Below are 20339 nucleotides of genomic sequence, written 5' to 3'. Positions count from 1 at the left end.
AGAAGAAGCGCGAGCCAATGACTTGCAGTTGTTGTTGTTTTTAGTTTTACAAATTTGATTTAAGACCATAGAACATTATTTATTACAATCAAACAACAGTGCTCGATTGTCCAATGTATACATACATACGAATGTACATACATGCTATATATGTACGTACACAGGCATACATACATACATATGTGTGTACATATGCATGCATTTTTCTCTTTACTTTTTCATACATAGACACGAACTGTTGCTTGTTCTGTGTGTGAGTGATGATGTCCCCAACTATTTGATATTTGCGTTCTTTGTAATTTGTTGTTGCTGGATAACGTTATGAAAACCGTAATGCCAAATGTACTAAACAAAGAAAAAATTACTTTTAAAAATGTTAAATAATTTTTAATTAATTAACATTTTAGGCTCTGTCAGTGCAAGACGAATGAACATACATAAATACATAGATGTGTACATGTACATAGATGTGTACATATGTATGTATGTGTGTACATTCACACATTAGTGTCTCACATTTTGATTTGGCTATTTCAATCGTTTGCACGCAACTGAACGAACAGCTGCTTGTATGTGTGTGTGTGTGTGTGTGTATGTATACTTAGTTGTCCCCAACTGTTTGATATTTTGTATAGTTTGTTCTGCTTGCATTTGTAGAATGCATATTTTGAAAATCATTTGTTTGTATTCTTTTATAGATTATAAAAATCAAATTTAAAGTTGATCGGTGCAGAAATTCAGAATTTTCAAACAAACTTTGGACCTCGTTTTCACCCCTTTGGAGCTTAAATTTTCCAAAATCCCTTCTTAGTGGGCACCTTCACTATTATAGAATCCTTGAGCCCAAATTTCAGCTTCATAGCTCTTGCCGTTTGGGCTGTTCACGCGGTTTCCTTTTGTGCCCCATTTTTATTACAGGAAAACTCCCATATTTCAGTCCCCAAAAAAAATTTTAAAAAAAGTATACAGTTTTTCTTGGAATTTTTCTGAGAGTAAACAAACTCAGTTTAAAGTTAAACAAATGAAAATTGTAGATTTTTCATACAAACTTTGGAGCTCGATTTCCCCCCTTTGGAGCTCGAATTTTGCAAAATCCCTTCTTAGTGGGCACCTACACTATGAATACTTAAGTCAAAATTTCAGCTTCCTAGCTTTTACCGTTTGGGCTGTACGTTGATCACCAATCAGTCAGTCAGGACAAACTGTTTTATATATATAGAGATGAAATGTACAACAGTTCCTGCGAGTTTAAAACAGGCAGAAGGAGGCATAGCAGCCCTCACAAAGTATATATATTCTTCATCAGCATGACAAGACTAGTCGGTCAACCCCTGTCCGTCCATATGTCCATCCGTCTGATAGACTATAAAAGCAAGAGTGACCAACCTTTCTGAAAGTTTGTTTTATTTTTTAATTTTCACCCCCACTCCCCGGATAATGGCGATTTTTCGTAACGCCATTCGTATAATCAACTATATCTCGGAGAGCCCAGTTGCCTTATATAAATACGCAGAAAATACGTATTTTGGATTTTCCCTTCCTTCCCCCTTTGCCCCTCAATTAGAGATTTTCTATAACACCCGCAAGTCTTGGAATTTTTTACTCAAATTTGAAATCTAGTGAATTTGAGTCTGTATGCCAAGTTTCATTGTGATAGGCCGATTTATTAGGAAATTGTAGCCATATATGTATGTATATATGACTAAGCGCTTCCCGCAGCTATTGTTGTTGTTACTGCCTTGCATAGACACACACGAGACAAACACAAGCATGCACGACACGCAATTCGTATGTGTGCAGTTATACACGCTTTCCCTGAGTTCGAATACCAAAAGAGGTAAAATTTATCAACATTTTTTTTATACTTTTTCTTTAATTTTCCAAATTTTTAATTTCTATAATTATTCTACACATATGTGCGGAGCATTTCGAAGTGGGGACACCCGACTTTAGCTTCTCTACTTGTTTTTTTTTTTTTTTTTTTTGCTGCAGAGTTAAGAAACGCACTTAAAAAATGTTTAAAATTTAAATACAAAGTTATTAGGTTACAAATTATTGCACGGAAACGGTATTTGATTTGTGTTTTTACAATTGAATAAAACCAATAGTGGAAAACACTAAGTTCACAAAATCCCCAAACTTACTTATTAATAAAACTCGGGAAAATATGTCTCATTTAGTTTTTAAAACAACCGTTGAAGTAAAAGTCTTGACTATTTCTAAATTAGGTGGTAGTTGATTTGCGTGCGAGCGACTGGAAACTGACATTTGAATAACATACTGGAACGTGTAAGATTGTATTAAAATTGGAAAAGTGGAAGCTTATATATATACAAATATATATGCACGTTCCTTAACTTAGCCAGTGGCTAGTGATATTTACCGTTAAAGTACTATAGTACATATATAAGTATGCCAGAGCAGTCGTGTCATAAACTCAATTCTATTTATGTTCTCATGGTGACCTCTTTGACCTGTGGGTACAACACAAATCTACAGCCATGGTTACCGTGGTCAAAACAGCAGGCTGGACTTTCCATAGATTTATTTGATTGCATGAGCTTGGACAATGTACATGAATACGGATGTTAAATAAATAGAAAACTGTCCCACCTAACGAAATCCGTCTCTCCTTTGCGCGATTGATAAAAAAACACATGATAGTTATGCAAGAAATAATGTTCATTCTTATTTTGTGTCGATATAATTATTCGACTTAATGTCAACTTAACTAACTGATTTAAGTTTGTTTAATTATAAAGCAATCAGTCACATACAAGGTGTGTTCCAAAGTAAACGGGACTTAAAAAAAAAAAACAAGATAGAACGCTACAGTCGAGCCAGCCCGAAAGTAAAATAGCCTCTACTCTCCACAAAAAAGAAAAATTAAGAAAACAATATTGAAAATATTAAATTATTAAAAAACAAGATATAAGATTTATCCAAAAACTAAACCTAAAACTTATATTAATATTACAAGCTAACATATGTTTACACCACAGAGTTAAAGGCAGTGGGAGAGCGAAATCCACTCTCATTATGGTGATATTATGTAATATTTGTTTTCTTGTAAATGTTAATGTATTAATAGTGTGCAGATCATCTGTTAGTGCTCTTGATCGCTGTATAATGCGTGAGCGTATGATTGTTTTATGGACTCAATGCAAGATAACTTAAGATGTGCTTCCACAGCGAACAGTAATTCTATTATTCGGGTTCTATGTAAACAAAAGAATGGTTTACACATATGCCACCTTAACGCGCAGAGCTTAGTCAAAAAAATGGATGAGTTTAGGTATTTGTTTGTTAATTCTAATGTAGACGTAGTTTGTGTATCTGAAACTTGGTTTGTGTCTTGTCTTAATGATAATAATATGTGTTGTGATGGGTTTAGAGTTTACCGTTCAGACCGTGTGGGGCATGCGGGGGGTGTAGCTATATATGTTAAAAATAATATCAAAGCTAAAGTGATTTGCAAACAGCCAGTAGACAGCAATATTGAGTACTTGTTTTTGCAATTATCAAACAGTAGAAATATGGAAAGCTTATTAGTCGGATGTGTGTAAAGACCAAACAGAAACACTGACTACACTGATTTCTTGAGCATTCTCTCCTCTGTGTCCCTGAAGCATAACAATATTGTCCTGGCTGGAGATTTCAATAGCAATATGCTTCTTGAACGACATTTAAAGGACGATATGGTGTCTCTTGGCATGAAGCTAATAAGCTCTACAGTACCTACACATTTCTCTAACACCTCTGATACCCTTCTTGACTTATTTTTTGTAAATGACACTGAAAAAATTCTCCTATTTGACCAGTTGTCCGTACCAGCTTTTTCCAAACATGACTTGAATTTTATAACTTACGATATATTCCTGGACCACACTGACCACTCATTTAGTTATAGGAACTTTAGGAACATTGACCATAGACTACTGTTTGACTTCTGTGATAACTTGAATTTTAATTATATTTACCTAAAACCCACTGTAGACGAGCAGCTCCAACTGTTTAATGACAATGTTGAGCTACTGTTCAATACCTTTGTGCCGCTGCGGCACAAAGTAATCAGGCCTGTAAAACATGAATGGTTTAATAGGGATATCGAATGTGCAATAAAATGCAGGGACGACGCATATAAAAAGTGGAAAAGGTACAAGACAACGGCTCACTTATCGCTATATAAGAAACTGAGACGTAGAGTTGGGCTGAAAATTATGAATGCGAAGCGTGCTCACTTCTCCTTGAAATTTACATCGGTCACCTCGTCCATACAAGTTTGGGCCGAAGTTAATAAGTTAGGGATCGGAAAAAGTAGACCTTCTTTATGTATTGATGTCGACGTGAATGAACTAAACAACAAATTTGTACAACTAGCAGTACCTGAAGCCCTTGAAAATACGTACCTGAATTCTACCTCGTTATTAAACTGTGATACTTCTTTTAGTTTTATGTGTGTACGTCAATGTGATGTCTTAGATGCAGTTCTTAAAGTGAAGTCCAACGCAATTGGCCTTGATGAGTTACACCCCAAATTTTTAAAATTATTGCTTCCGAAAGTCTTAAATTATACAACTTACATATTTAACTCAGTGCTTACGACATCGTGCTTTCCGTACAAGTGGAAATCAGGAAAAATTATTCCTATCCCGAAAGGAAGCAATGACTTCAGGCCAATCACAATTCTACCATTTCTATCAAAAGCACTTGAACACTTGATGACCAAACAAATTAGCAATTACATGGGAGAAAACTCACTCTTGAGTGATAAACAATCAGGCTTCAGAAGTAATAGAAGTTGTATTACATCATTAATTAAAATTACCGACGATATTAGGAAAGAAATGGACGACAGCAAGGTAACTTTCCTAACCCTACTAGACTACTCAAAAGCTTTTGACTCTGTTAATCATAACATACTGTGTACGAAATTAAAAAGACTTTATAATTTCTCTGACTCAGCTACTAATCTTGTCCAGTCATATTTGTCCTGTCGTCACCAAGCAGTAGTTACTTCGCATAATTTTTCGTCTTTTTTATTCATAAAGCGTGGAGTCGCTCAGGGGTCTGTCTTAGGGCCACTATTGTTCTCAATTTATGTCAATGACCTTCCATGTTGTTTGTCTAATTCCGAGTTACACATGTATGCTGATGATGTCCAGATGTATGTTAGTCGTCCGTTATGTAGAATAGATGAATGTATACGTGTCTGCAATGATGATATCTTTAATATCAGCAAATGGGCAAATATTAACGGATTGGAGGTCAACCCTAAAAAGTCAAAATGTTTAGTAATATATAAAAAAAAAATCAACACACTCAATCTTGAGCAAGTACGCCTCAACAATGAGCCCATTGCGTATATAGAGCAGGCAATAAACCTGGGAATAAATATAAACCAAACATTAACTTGGTGTGACCATGTCAATAAGGCAGTAGGTAGATTATATAGCGCACTAAGGCATCTGTTTTTGACGCAGAATTTTCTTCCTGTAAAACTAAAGCTCCTTATTGCCAAAACATGCCTGACACCCTTGCTATTTTATGGGATTGAACTTTTTGGAAACTGCGATGCAGTAAGTCAAAACAAATTAAAAGTAGCCTTTAATAGCATAGCACGGTACATTTTCAACAGTCAAAGAAGAGATTCAATAACGACATAAACCAATAAAATATTCAATCTGACCCTTGGCTCCTGGATTAAGCTTAGAACCCTAATCTTCTTGTACAAAATTATTGCACCTAAGGAACCAAATTATCTGCACGACAAAATTGCTTTCACGACATCAAGAAGAACGAACAACATAGTTTGCACTAAATTTAAATTAGCAATCTCGGAAAAACATTTCTTTATTTCTGCTGTTCGTCTGTGGAATGATCTTCCGCATAACCTAAAAACAATTAGCAGCGAGACGCACTTTAGAGTTAAGATTCTAGCACACTTACAAAACATTAACTAAATTAACGTTACCAAAAATTATAATTTTAACGACACACTTAGTTCAGTAGGCAATTTAGATTAAGTATAAAACTATTAAACTATTCAATTAAAAATATAAAACTATGATTAAATTGTAATGACTAGCGTAATAATTTAAAAGTAACCGATACTTGTAACGCTAGGATAAGGTTAATAAATAAATAAATAAATAAAAAAAAAAATAATAAACGCTACAGTCGAGCAAGCCCGACAGTAAAATAGCCTGTACCCTCCACAAAAAGGAAAAATTTAAAAAAAAAAATTTTTTTTTGTAAATTAAATTATTAAAAAAAAATTAATTAATGAATTAAATTAAATTAGAATACATGTTTGTGTTCAGTTTTAACAGCATACATTTACATCACGTACCTATGCGTGTTTATATGCGTGTATGTATGCAGCACAAAGTTGAACCAAAGCAGCAACAACAACAACAGCTGCGGGCAGCGCTGCCGACAGAGCTGCAGGCAGCGCATGAGCAGCGATTTTACTTATGGCTATAACTTTCTTCAGAATTGACCTATCATGATGAAATTTGGCACACGGACACATTAGTACTAACTGGATGTATCTACTAAATTCAAAATTCCGACAATTACGGAAGTTATACGAAAAAACACGAATTGCAGGGGAGTGGGGGGTCTATCAGAATAAAAAAATAAACTTGACCTGCCTAGGACGTAGGGGAACCTGGATACCAAGTTTGGTCATTCTAGCTCTTATACTTTCTGAGATCCTTGCGTTCATACGGACAGACGGACAGACGGACAGACAGACGGACGGACGGACAAGGCTATATCGACTCGGCTTGTCACCCTGATCAATAATATATATACTTTGTGGGGTCTGCCACGCCTCCTTCTGTGTGTTACATACATGCGCACAAAACTAGTATAGCCTTTCACCCTTTGGGTACAGGCTATAAAAACAGAACAAATGGTTTTTTCGGCAAAATCAATTTATTTTATTCAAACTTATCTCTTTCTGCTTCAATATAGCTTTTTGCACGATCCAAAAGCATGTCGAACGAGTGTTTTAGCTCGTTGGCCCGTATGGCCTTCAGTATGCCGGTGCAAGCCTTTTGAATGGCCTCTACGTCTGCATAACGCTTTCCTTTCATGGGCAAATGCATTTTTCCGAAAAGGTAGAATTCGTTGGTGAAAACGGCGAGTGGTTAATGGTTAAAATGTGATTTTTGGTCAAATAATCGGTCACAAGCGTCGATCGTCTGACGATGGTCGTTAGTCAATTTGTGCGGAACAAACCGTGCACACACTTTTCGTAAGCCCAAATATTCGGTCAAAATGCGATAAATCGATGTTTTGGAGATGTTCAATTCCATTTCCATCAATTTCAATGATGATTTCGGCTGATTTCTGATGAATTCACACACAGTTTCGATGGAATTTTCGGTGATCACGAATTTTGATTGGCCCACATGTTGATAGTCATTTATGTCCTCACGACCACTTTGAAACCACTCGTGCACTCTGCTACGGGATAGGCAATCATCGCCATAAACTTGTTCCATCAATTGAAACGTTTCGGTAAAAGTTTTACCAATTTTAAAACAAAATTTAATGTTGGCTCTTTGTACGAAGCTCATTTTCGCACCGATAACACAAACGTACTGACACTTAAAACGCAATAACTTCACTTCCAATCGATGAAATGTCATGAAATTCTCACTGGACAATCGATAAAGATAGCAGATTCTAACGCACCAGTCGACTTTGGGCTTGATCGACTGCAGCGTTCATTCTTGTTATACTCTGTACATGAAACGTAAAAGAGTATATTAGGTTTGCGAGAGGCTAAATAGATGTAACGAAGGAGGCGTAGCAGATCCCACAAAGTATATATATTCTTGATCAGGGTGACAAGCCGAGTCCATGTAGCCATGTCCGTCTGTCTGTCCATCTTTCTGTATGAACGCAAGGATCTAAGAAAGTATAAGAGCTAGAATAACCAAACTTGGTATCCAGATTCTCCTAAGTCCGATAAATTATGAGTTTGTGTTTTTTTCTCCACCCCCCCGCATTTCGTGTTTTTTCCATAACTCCCGTAATTTTGAACTCAAATTGGGTTATTACAGTGATTAAGATTAGTGATTATGTGTCCGTATGTTTAGTTTCATTATGATGGGTCAGTTATGAAGAAAGTTATAGCCATAAATAAAATCGCTGCCCGCAGCTCTGCCCGCAGCTGTTGTTGTTGTTGCTGCTTTGGTTCAACTTTGTGCTGCATACATACACGCATAGACACGACTCTGATGTAAATTTATTCTATTGAAATTGTACATAAACACTTATGTATGTATGCATGTGTTGAATATTTTATATTTAATTTAATTAATTAATTGAATTAATTACGTTTTTTAAATAATTTTTTTTAATTTCCCTTTTTTGTGCAGAATACAGGGTATTTTAGTGTCGGGCTTGCTTGAAAGTAGCGTTCTATCTTGTTTTTAAGGTATTTTACTCGCAGTATAGTATGCCAGCAGTTACTGGTGCTGGAAAAGACCCGCCATTAGGTTAAAGGAGGACACGGACAGTGTTAGGGATTTTGTACTCTCTGTGTGATTTTTATAGCCTGTACCCAAAGGGTGAAAGGCTATACTAGTTTTGTGCGCATGTATGTAACACACAGAAGGAGGCGTGGCAGACCCCACAAAGTATATATATTCTTGATCAGGATGAGAAGCCGAGTCGATATAGCCTTGTCCGTCCGTCCGTCTGTCCGTCTGTCTGTCCGTCTGTCCGTATGAACGCAAGGATCTCAGAAAGTATAAGAGCTAGAATAACCAAACTTGGTTTCCATATTCTCCTAAGACCGAGAAAGTACGAGTTTGAGTTTTTTTTCGATGCACCCCCCCACTCCCCCGCAATTCGTGTTTTTTCTTATAACTTCCGTAATTCTCGGAATTTTGAAATCAATTTTGGTAGGTACATCCAGTTAGTACTAATGTGTCCGTGTGCCAAATTTCATCATGATAGGTCAATTCTGAAGAAAGTTATAGCCATAAGTAAAATCGCTGCTCATGCGCTGCCTCTGTCGGCACCGCTGCCCGCAGCTATTGTTGTTGTTGCTGCTTTGGTTCAACTTTGTGCTGCATACATACACGCATATAAACACGCATAGGTACGTGATGTAAATGTATGCTGTTAAAACTAAACATAAACATATATTCTAATTTAATTTAATTAATTAATTCATTAATTTTTTTTAATAATTTAATTTTTTTTTTAAATTTTTTTTTTTTAATTTTTCTTTTTTTGTGGAGAGTACAGGCTATTTTACTGTCGGGCTTGCTCGACTGTAGCGTTCTATCTTGTTAGCAATAGCTATTTGAACACTGCACTAATCTTGCTGTTGACAATCCGGTTTTAAAATGTTGTTCGTATGTACACTATGTATGTATACATGTACATACTAGTATATGTGATGGTCTGATGTTGTACTACAGCAGTTGCTGAATTTCCAGTTTTATGAAGATAAACTTATTTACAATACATATTGTTCTTGTCGCTGCGCATAAACACTATTCTGATGTAAATGAATTATACGGGACTTGTTCGACTGCAGTCTTGTTCGTGGAAATATTATTTAATTACAACATTTTGGCATCGCTTCTATAGATACTGATATCAAATTTACATACCCAGAGTAGCGTGACATCCCAAACAATAAAAGTCAACATACAAGGAGTGTTCCAAAGTAAACAGGACTTTAAAAAAAAAAAAAAAAAAATCAATATATTTTATTCAAAATAGTCTCCTTCTGCTTCAATACAGCTTTTTCACGATCCAAAAGCATGTCGAACGAGTGTTATAGCTTGTTGGTTGGTGGCTAATAGAAACGCTTTTCTACTCGCTACTCGGTGGAATGCAAAATATTTTGCAGCTTGTTTTGTGCAACAGAGGAAAAAATTGTTTATGCATATTCCACCAAGCCAAAGCATTCAAATCAGCTGTGAATGCAACATTAATATTGGAATAACTGGCAATTTCCTTTTCTACCTTGTCTTTTATTGCTTCAACTTGGTGGACCTCTACATATTCAGCAAGAGTAGAATAACTAGGGTAAATCGAATATTTTCCGTCTGTCAATTGTTTTATTCCGTTTTACGTTTCATTTATTTTAACTCGAGTTATTCCCGAAAAGCAGCACTGAGCCTGTCCCGCGCGGGATATTTAACGTTGATTTAAAAATCGGCACGTCGGACGTCTGGCAACGCTAATATGTACATACATACATATGTACATTTTATTTTTTGATGCAGGCGCTATCTCATATGCATGTACATACATATCAATATGTACATATACAAGTATATAAGTGTATTCAATGGATATGGAATAGGCTTAACGCTTAATGTCTCCCAGAATTCTTCAGAATACATTTGTAGCGTTGTTTGCTGACACAACCTTTTAACATAATGGGCAAATCGCTTTTTAATATGCGATCGGCTGAGATTCTAGAGATGTGTCGGTTTTTTCGGCCCGTCACAGCGGGATTAGGTATTTGCCTGTGAAAATACACGAATCCCACTGTGCATACGGATACACAAATTTTTCTTCGTAAATCGAATAATTAGGAGAATGTCGATATTTAATTTATGGTTGTATACATGTGTATATGGTAGTCCAATTTTAAGGACCGACATATGTACATTGTTCGTAAAATATTAATTTATTTATGTTATTTTTTGGCTATGTGCTCCAAATCCCTTGCTTTTTTCAACAATAAAATACATGTACAAGATGTGTTCCAAAGTAAACAGGACTTAAAAAAAAAAAAAACAACAAATGGTTTTTTCGGCAACATTAATTTTATTTTATTCAAAATAGTCTCCTTCTGCTTCAATAAAGCTTTTTTTTTATTTATGTCCTCACGACCACTTTGAAACCACTCGTGCACTCTGCTACGGGATAGGCAATCATCGCCATAAACTTGTTCCATCAGTTGAAACGTTTCGGTAAAAGTTTTACTAATTTTAAAACAAAATTTAATGTTGGCTCTTTGTTCGAAGCTCATTTTCGCACCGATAACACAAACATACTGACACTTAAAACGCAATAACTTCAATTCCAATTGATGAAATGTCATGAAATTCTCACTGGACCATCGATAAAGATAGCAGATTCTAACGCACCAGTCGACATATAAATAGCGCCACCGGGGGGCGCTAGATACCTAAATTATTTTAGTTTTTTTCACAAAATACAAAGGTCAAAGGCGTGGCGAGGGTTGAAAATAAAATGTTTGGGGTGTCTTATAATTAAGGTAAGCACCTTAGATGAAGCTATAAGGGAAGAAACGGGCCGTACATATGACTGCCTAGCACGAACGAGCGCTCGGTTTCTGCAGGCCGGATCGTACAACTGCCGCTGTCAACGACGAACCACCGCCGGCGCACTCGGCCCATGGCCTGTGCCAGAATTAATTAACAAATTTAATTAAATATAAAATATTCCATACATACTTTTACATTTACATCAGAATCGTGTCTATGCGTGTTTGTGTACTTGTACATAAGTATGTGTGTGTTACATATTTATGTCAATGCAGAAACAAATACAGCTGCGGACACAGCTTGAGCCTGGTTATATGGCTATAACTTTCTTTCTAATCAACCTATCATAATGAAACTTGGTATACAGATATATAATCACCAACTGGATGTGACTACCATTTTTAGTTCAAAATTCTAAGAATTACGGGAGTTATAGAAAATCTTGAATAGGGGGTAGTGGGGGGTGCATCGGAGAAAATGAACAAACTCGTCCTTTCTCGGGCTCAGGAGAATCTGGATACCCAGTTTGGTTATTCTAGCTCTTATACTTTCTGAGATCCTGTCCAGACGGACAGTCAGGCGGACATACGGACATGGCTATATCGACCCGGCTTGTCATGCTGATCAAGAATATATATACTTTGTGGAGTCTGCCACGCCTCCTTCTGTGTGTTACATACATTCGCATAAAACAAGTACAACCTTTTACCCTTTGGGTACAGGCTATAAAAATTAAATTAATTAATTAAATTAATATAAACAATTTATTTAATACATACATACAGAATACATGTTCATGTTCAGTTTTAACAGCATACATTTACATCACGTGTCTCTGCGTGTATGTATGCATCACAAAGTTGAACCAAAGCAGCAACAACAACAACAGCTGCGGGCAGCGCTACAAGCAGAGCATGGGCAGCTATTTTATTTATTTCAAAATTGAGCTATCATAATGAAACTTGGCACATGACCACTAACTGAATGTAACTACCAAAATTGATTTCAAAATTCCAAAAATTACGGAAGTTATAAGAAAAAACACGAATTGCGGGGGAGTGGGCGGTGTATCAGAATAAAAAAAATAAACTTGCCCTGCCTAGGACGTAGGGGAACCTCGATACCAAGTTTTGTTATTCTAGCTTTTGTACTTCCTGACATCCTTGCGCTCGTCCAGGCGAAGGGACAGACGTACATGGCTATATCGACTCGACTTGCACCCCGATCAAGAATGTACTTGTAAATACTTTGTGGGGTCTGCCATGCCTTCTTCGCACAAAACTACATATTATAGCCTTTTACCCTTTGATGAAATTAAATTAATAAATTGGTGCATCACAAAGAGCGACATTAGCTTCTTCTTTCACAGTTTGGTTATTGTACCTCTTACACTTGATAATTTCCTTGCGTTCCTTCAGGTGGATATTTCTAAATCGACTCGTCTTATAATGCTGATCGAGAATAAATACTTATACTTTGGGCGGTCTGCTATGTCTACTTCAGTGTCTTACATGTACACTAGCACTAAACTAGTATACTTTTTTACAGTTGGGGTAAAAAAAAATCAAATATTAATAATAAATTAGGAGCACAAAAACACTTCTACAACTCTCAGGAGTGAACTTTCAGTTCTAAGCCATATAAATAAAACAAAACTTTATATTTTTAGGGTTCACCCCTTTTCGCCATAAGACAAAAAATTGTGGCATCTGAATCAACAGAAGGAACAGTTTTCCTCTTGGGTCCATTAGATTTCGAAAAGCAAGCAATGTACCACCTGACAATACTGGCCAACGTAAGTTGATTATATAGTAGTACATATAGTAAGCTCTGATTATGAAACGTAAATTTCATTAAAGGATGCCTACGCTGAGCCTGGGCAAGATACTCGTAACATAGCAGGTATGGATATAGTTGTTATTGTACAGGATGTACAAGATCAAGCGCCCATTTTCACAGTGGCTCCACCTGTAACAAAATTATTTTCTGGTATTCTCCCTGGGGATAAGGTAATTATTAAATTATAAAAAGAAAATATTTTTTATTAAAATTAAAATGTGCAGATTTTACAAGTTCATGCAGAAGACGGCGACAAAGGTAATCCTCGAGATGTGCGATATGGATTAGTTTCTGAAGGCAACCCATTTACTTCATTTTTTTACATTAACGATACCAGCGGTAAGTATTTCTGAATAATTGAATAAAACGTCTTTACATGATTATTTATACACACATACGTATTTAGTACCAGATTGTATCAAAAGCAATAAAACATTTATTTTTACCGCTCTTATGGCTCTTAACCCTTAATTAATGAAAAAGATAACAAGAAAGAAGAACTAGTCAATATTGTAATTCATAGTTATTCTGCCAAGCTCGAGAAAAAAATTAATGTTTCTTCTAATGCTGTCTTACCCAGGGGACAATAATACGCGACAAAGTTTTGTGGATACAACGTCTATAGCTCGGCGGCTTTTACTTATGCTATCGTATCCTATATTATTGCATTCTTATCTTCTACCATGTGTGCGTAGTAGTAGTAGGTAGCTCATGTTGGTCAACCGCAGCATGCTCATCCGACGCGGTGGCGAGTGATTTGTGTACCTGCACATCCTTAATTAGGTGTAGGTGCTATCTTCGGCTCTCTACCTTAGATAATAATGAGTTCGGCCTCAGACGCCGAAGATAGCACCTACACCTAATTAAGGGTGTGCAGGTACACAAATCAAATATATATATATATATATATATATATATATATATATATATATATATATATATATATATATATATATATATATTTGATTTGTGTATATATATATATATATATATATATATATATATATATATATATATATATATATATAACTAATATTTTTTAAAGCTCGTTTTCCCCCCTTTGGAGCTAGAATTTTCCAAAAGCCTTTCTTAGTGTGCTCCTTCACTATGATGGATACTATGAAAGGATACTTGAGTCCAAATTTCATCTTCTACCGTTTGGGCTGTGCGTTGATCACCAATTCATCAGGACAAACTGTTTTATATATAGAGATAACGCAACGTTTTAAGATAGACTATGTGCAAAAAAGGGTATTATAAGGGTATATCATAATTTTAAATTCTCATTTGAGTCTTTTCGTGCCATATTGAGTCAATACGGTCACGCACAAACTCGGAATATGAAACACGGCACTCGTGTCAATGACGTGCAACGATGAGCCACGATCAAAAAGCACTGACAAAACAAGTTTATGGCGATGATTGCCTATCCCGTAGCAGAGTGCACGAGTGGTTTCAAAGTGGTCGTGAGGACATAAATAAAAAAAAAGCTTTATTGAAGCAGAAGGAGACTATTTTGAATAAAATAAAATTATTGTTGCCGAAAAAACCATTTGTTGTTTTTTTTTTTTTTAAAGTCCTGTTTACTTTGGAACACATCTTGTACATGTATTTTATTGTTGAAAAAAGCAAGGGATTTGGAGCACATAGCCAAAAAATAACATAAATAAATTAATATTTTACGAACAATGTACATATGTCGGTCCTTAAAATTGGACTACCATATACACATGTATACAACCATAAATTAAATATCGACATTCTCCTAATTATTCGATTTACGAAGAAAAATTTGTGTATCCGTATGCACAGTGGGATTCGTGTATTTTCACAGGCAAATACCTAATCCCGCTGTGACGGGCCGAAAAAACCGACACATCTCTAGAATCTCAGCCGATCGCATATTAAAAAGCGAATTGCCGATTGTGTTAAAAGGTTGTGTCAGCAAACAACGCTACAAATGTATTCTGCTGAATTCTGGGAGACATTAAGCGTTAAGCCTATTCCATATCCATTGAATACACTTATATACTTGTATATGTACATATTGATATGTATGTACATGCATATGAGATAGCGCCTGCATCAAAAAATAAAATGTACATATGTATGTATGTACATATTAGCGTTGCCAGACGTCCGACGTGCCGATTTTTAAATCAACGTTAAATATCCCGCGCGGGACAGGCTCAGTGCTGCTTTTCGGGAATAACTCGAGTTAAAATAAATGAAACGTAAAACGGAATAAAACAATTGACAGACGGAAAATATTCGATTTACCCTAGTTATTCTACTCTTGCTGAATATGTAGAGGTCCACCAAGTTGAAGCAATAAGACAAGGTAGAAAAGGAAATTGCCAGTTATTCCAATATTAATGTTGCATTCACAGCTGATTTGAATGCTTTGGCTTGGTGGAATATGCATAAACAATTTTTTCCTCTGTTGCACAAAACAAGCTGCAAAATATTTTGCATTCCAGCGAGTAGCGCAGCTTTGGAACTCACATTTTCAAATGTTAGAAATTTAATAACAGAAAAGCGTTGTCTATTAGCCACCAATCCTGACACAATTAACCAATAAAAGTAAAATAAACACAAATGAAAATATAAATATCCATTTTTTACACAGTTTTTCTTGCTTCTTTACCGGTTTGCCATTCGAATCATTCGAAAACTACTGAGTGCGACTGAGTTGTACATGTGTATACTCATTCATTCATATCAGTTTGCCTCTGCATTCTAATTCACTCAACTCATTTTGAGCATTGTGCATTCGAATGTGGTTTTTTTACCATTCATGCAGCTGTCTAGTATGTAAGTATGTGCAATCAACGCACAGCCCAAATGCTAAGCGTTAAAAAGCTTCAAAATGTAGGTGAGCACCAAGACGTGGTTTTAGAAAATTAGAAATCCGATTAACTTTAAACTTGGTTTATTTACTCTGAGAAAGAATACAGAATAAACTGAGTTGTATATTTGTAACTTTTCATTTAAAAGTAGAAGAAATAATTATAAATAAATAAGTATGTACTAATGTACTAATGAACGTACATACAGCTTTTAATTCTAGCACCTGCCTTGAATATCACTGAAATACTACATACACAAATATGTATGTATGTACGTAAAACCATATTTACTGTACTTTATGTCCTAGCTGTACCAAAGTAATTTGCTATTTGGGAAATGAAATAAACTTTAGAGAGTGTCAAAAGAAAAATATCACATAATAAACTGATCCTCTTGCCATTTTTGTTTAAACTTAAGAAAAAAGTATTCAATAATATTTAAACAGTTTAATTTGTCGCTAGACAAAAATAGAATGAGAAACTAAAGTGTGCGGCTATAGTTAGCATGCTCAGCATGCTCATCCGACGCGGTGGCGAGTCTGAGCTAATGATTTGTGTACCTGCACATCCTTAATTATTGAGCTGCCGCCTGCCAGCTACGAAAATGTAGGTGCTATCTTCGGCGTCTGAGGCCGAACTCATTATTATCTAAGGTAGAGAGCATGTCTCCCCACCTTGAAAGGACTCCCTTTCAACTAGTTATATATATATATATATATATATATATATATATATATATATATATATATATATATATATATATATATATATATATATATATATATAGCTATATATATATATATATATATATATATATATATATATATATATATATATATATATATATATCTTATCCTAAAAACAAAAAATTATATGTCATCATGTACAATTAAAACTAAACACATTAAGAAATACAATACCTATCCAGATTTGCATGAATAATTATATTCCATGATGCCCGCGTTAATCCCACGCCGTCAACGTTCTCAAATGTCCCTGCCTTATTTCCTAAATATTATATTTTTTGACTGTTGACATTGTTAAATATCGACAAAAATGTTAAAATATATCAAATTACATTCTTATATAAGTATAAGGATAACTCGTCTTCGGGAGGAAAAGGACCAACAATGTGCACCGACCTTAGTGATTTTCCATTGCATGTCCTTTCCATTCTGCAAAGGCCATTTTTGCATACAATGGGCTTTGTGACCCTGCCCTTCTTCCAATGCATTTGGATTTTCTGCTTTTAATAAGACAAGTGTTCCCGGTTTTAAATTTTGCATTACTTTGTCCCACTTGTAACGCTTTTGTAATTTGGACAAATATTCCAACGACCACTGTTTCCAAAACTGTTCTTTGTTTTCTTGAACTGCCTTCCAGTGATTTCGCAACCCTTTTTAACTTTTACTCTCTATCGAGTCTAATATTGTAGAAAAAGACTCTCCTAATATACAAAGGCCATGGGATTAGATCCTGATGATTATTTGGATCTTCTGATACCGGAGGTAGTGGTCTTGAATTTAAAATCGCGTCTATTTCTATCATTAGAGTAGACATTTCTTCAAAAGGTCATTGTTCCTTCTAAAGAACGAGTAGAATGCATTTCAACGTATACTCCCCAGAGTCCCCCAATGTAGGGAGATTTAGCAGGAATATTTACCCATTCAATTTGCCGCTCCACAGAAAATTTGTCTATTGCATCTTTCTAAATTTGGTCTTTGAATAAATTATATATTTCATTCAGACTATTAGCTGCACCTATTTTGTTTGTTCCAAATTTGTTCCATTGTCGCAGTACATTTTTGTGGACAGCTCCTTCTACCTACAAATCTTTTCAGAGCCCCTACGAAGGCTGCAGAAGTCATATCTGAAACTACTTCTAAATGCAAAACAAACAAACACACACACATAGGCCTTGTTAACTCGTTTCCTTCTTATTTTTTGTGAATATCTATTGGACCGTTCCAATATTCAAGAACGGGTGGGTTCGAATTACTCGATCTTCTGGCAGGATTCCTGATGGGATTGGGTGTGCCTTAAAACAGCGGATATAATTTTTTGCAATTTTGTTTACTATTTCCTTTCCTTTCAAGGGCCAACACCGTTGCCTAATTATTGCAAGTAACCTTTGAGGTACTATGTGTAAATGTTTTTTATGAAGGTTAGTTACTAGGAGGTCCACCCATTTATCTGCATATCGCAAAAGAACTGAATGTTTTTGTGAATTTTGAATTCGTCCTCCTACTCTTATTACCCCTTTGTTATCTAGGAATGGCGCCAAGGACTTCATTGGTTTTCCTGGGTAGTCCTTTTTATTTTGCAGAATAGACAACTCATTTGAAAAATGTAACAGGCAGAAGGGGGCATGGCAGACCCCACAAAGTATATATATTCTTGATCAGCATGACGAGACGAATCGATCTAGCCCTGTCTGTCTGTCCGTCCGTCCGTATGAACACCCGTATCTCAGAGACTATAAGAGAGTCACAAAATTTTGCACAAAGATGCCTTTTTTTGATTCCCCAGCAGCAACAGCAGCAGCAACAACAGCATTCGCAGTCGCCGCATCACCATCAGCAGCAACAGTCACAGCAACAGGCAGTGGAGATATCAGCTATGTACCAATGAGTAAATGACCTGGTGTGAGTATGTCGCCTTCATTTGGATCGTCTGAAACTGGGGCAATCTCTTAAAATCAGCTAACAGCCAACAAAATTTGTCGCATTCTCACAGTAAATGCGTTCAGGCAGTCCACGGCGTGAAATAAATCTTCGAATACAAAACAGAAATTCGTCAGTTGAGAGTTCGCTAACCAGCTCGATATGAATCGCTGTCGAAGCGAAACACACAAATACTGCTGTGTGCGATTTGTATGGTGCCCATTCACGTATTCGATACGACGCCATATACGGTCCGCAGAAATCTACGCCCGTGATCAAAAAGGGGCCGGGACATTTCCGAATACTTGCTGCATAAGACGAAGTTTGTACTTGAAACCCTGTCTGCATGCTCGTTCAACCTGTCGAGCTAACATTTTGGCGTTTATGATCCACACTCTTTCTCGTAAAAGGGAAAAGTACATAAAAATTATTATTAATTAAGCTTGGCTTTAATTGTTTCTGCTTCGCTAATAGAATAATCTCATCACGATAGGGAGTTACAATGCGCCAGAACGTTACATATAATTCTGAGGATGGTATTTGCGAGATATTTTGAACCCTAAAGTGGCGATTAGCGGAAAGTCTGTTGAATACGCGAAATACATAAGACATGATTCTTAGTATTCGTATGTATGACGATGAACGTTCCTTAAGTTGCGGGCAGTAAATTTCTTCCTTCTTCATAAAGTCAGGGCCGGTAAGTCTTTAAACAATATTCGCAAAAGTAGACGTGCGTTGTCTCGTACAACAGCACAGCGAGAAGCGTTAGATGGGCACGGCGAATCTATGTCAACTAACTTCGATTGCAGCCGCACTGGCAGCTGCAGAGACTAAGAAAAGGATAACAAAAGGAAATGTACAATTATTGAGCGCGATCAAAGCAAACATTATAAGAGTTATTAAACGTTTAGCGCTTCTTGCTTCGTCTTACTCTTCGCGCCAACGATTCCAGAACAGCTGTTGCAGATAGGTGACTCGCTGCCAACGGCCCAAACGATCGTAATTGAGCTTGGTAACATCAGGCTCAATATATGATGTAAGCGGCGCCGTACCCGGGAAGTGAGCGGGAGTCAGCACGTCAAGGTCTGAAGGATGCTCTGAAAGTGAAAGTAATGGTCGAGAATTAATTATAGCGCCGATCTGGCAAACCAAGGTGCGCATCTCGTCGAAATCGAGTATTGCAGAGGCAACAGCACGGTAAAAATGATGCTTTACCGTCTTCACCGCCGCTTCCCAAAGTCCGCCAAAGTGTGGTGAACGAGGAGGTATAAATCGCCATTCAATCGACTCTACTAAGCAAAACTCTTGCACCGCCTGCACATGCTCAACACTCAGGAACAGACGCTTTTACTCTGCCAATGATATTTGGCGCCAACGAAGTTAGTCGCATTATCGGATCATATGCGAGCGGGTCGACCACGCGTGGAGATAAAGCGTTTTAAAGCACCAAGAAAAGCAGCTGTGGACAGGTCCTTGACGAGCTCTAGATGCACAGCCTTTGTCGCGAAGAATATGTAGACGCTGATATAGCATTTTATGGCTGGCCTGTTGCGAACTTCAGTCCGGTAGAAAAATGGGCCTCAGTAGTCAACGCCAGTGACCATAAACGAAGAATCCACTCGATCGCCAGGCAAGTCGGCCATCAGATGCTCAACCAAGCGCGGCTTGGCTCTGAAGCATACTGTGCACTTGCTGACAGCAGCTGAAAC

At 36.5% G+C, this 20339-nt stretch overlaps 1 protein-coding gene across 1 annotated transcript in view; it reads left to right on the top strand.

Annotated features, from left to right (window-relative positions):
- The window catches only part of LOC115630003 (cadherin-86C), a 204659-nt gene that overhangs the window by 61974 nt on the left and 122346 nt on the right, over window positions 1–20339 (top strand). The window contains exons 3-5 of the mRNA XM_030526630.1: window positions 12949–13074; window positions 13139–13288; window positions 13343–13457. Coding sequence (XP_030382490.1) covers window positions 12949–13074; window positions 13139–13288; window positions 13343–13457 — 391 coding nt within the window. The remainder of the gene's footprint in view (window positions 1–12948; window positions 13075–13138; window positions 13289–13342; window positions 13458–20339) is intronic.

This window comes from Scaptodrosophila lebanonensis, unplaced genomic scaffold, assembly GCF_003285725.1.
Source record: "Scaptodrosophila lebanonensis strain 11010-0011.00,11010-0021.00 unplaced genomic scaffold, SlebRS2 tig00000205-arrow-arrow-pilon, whole genome shotgun sequence".
Taxonomy (NCBI): Eukaryota; Metazoa; Arthropoda; class Insecta; order Diptera; family Drosophilidae; genus Scaptodrosophila; species Scaptodrosophila lebanonensis.
The sequence above is the reverse complement of the archived record's forward strand: the minus strand, read 5'-3'. Positions and strand labels throughout refer to the sequence as shown.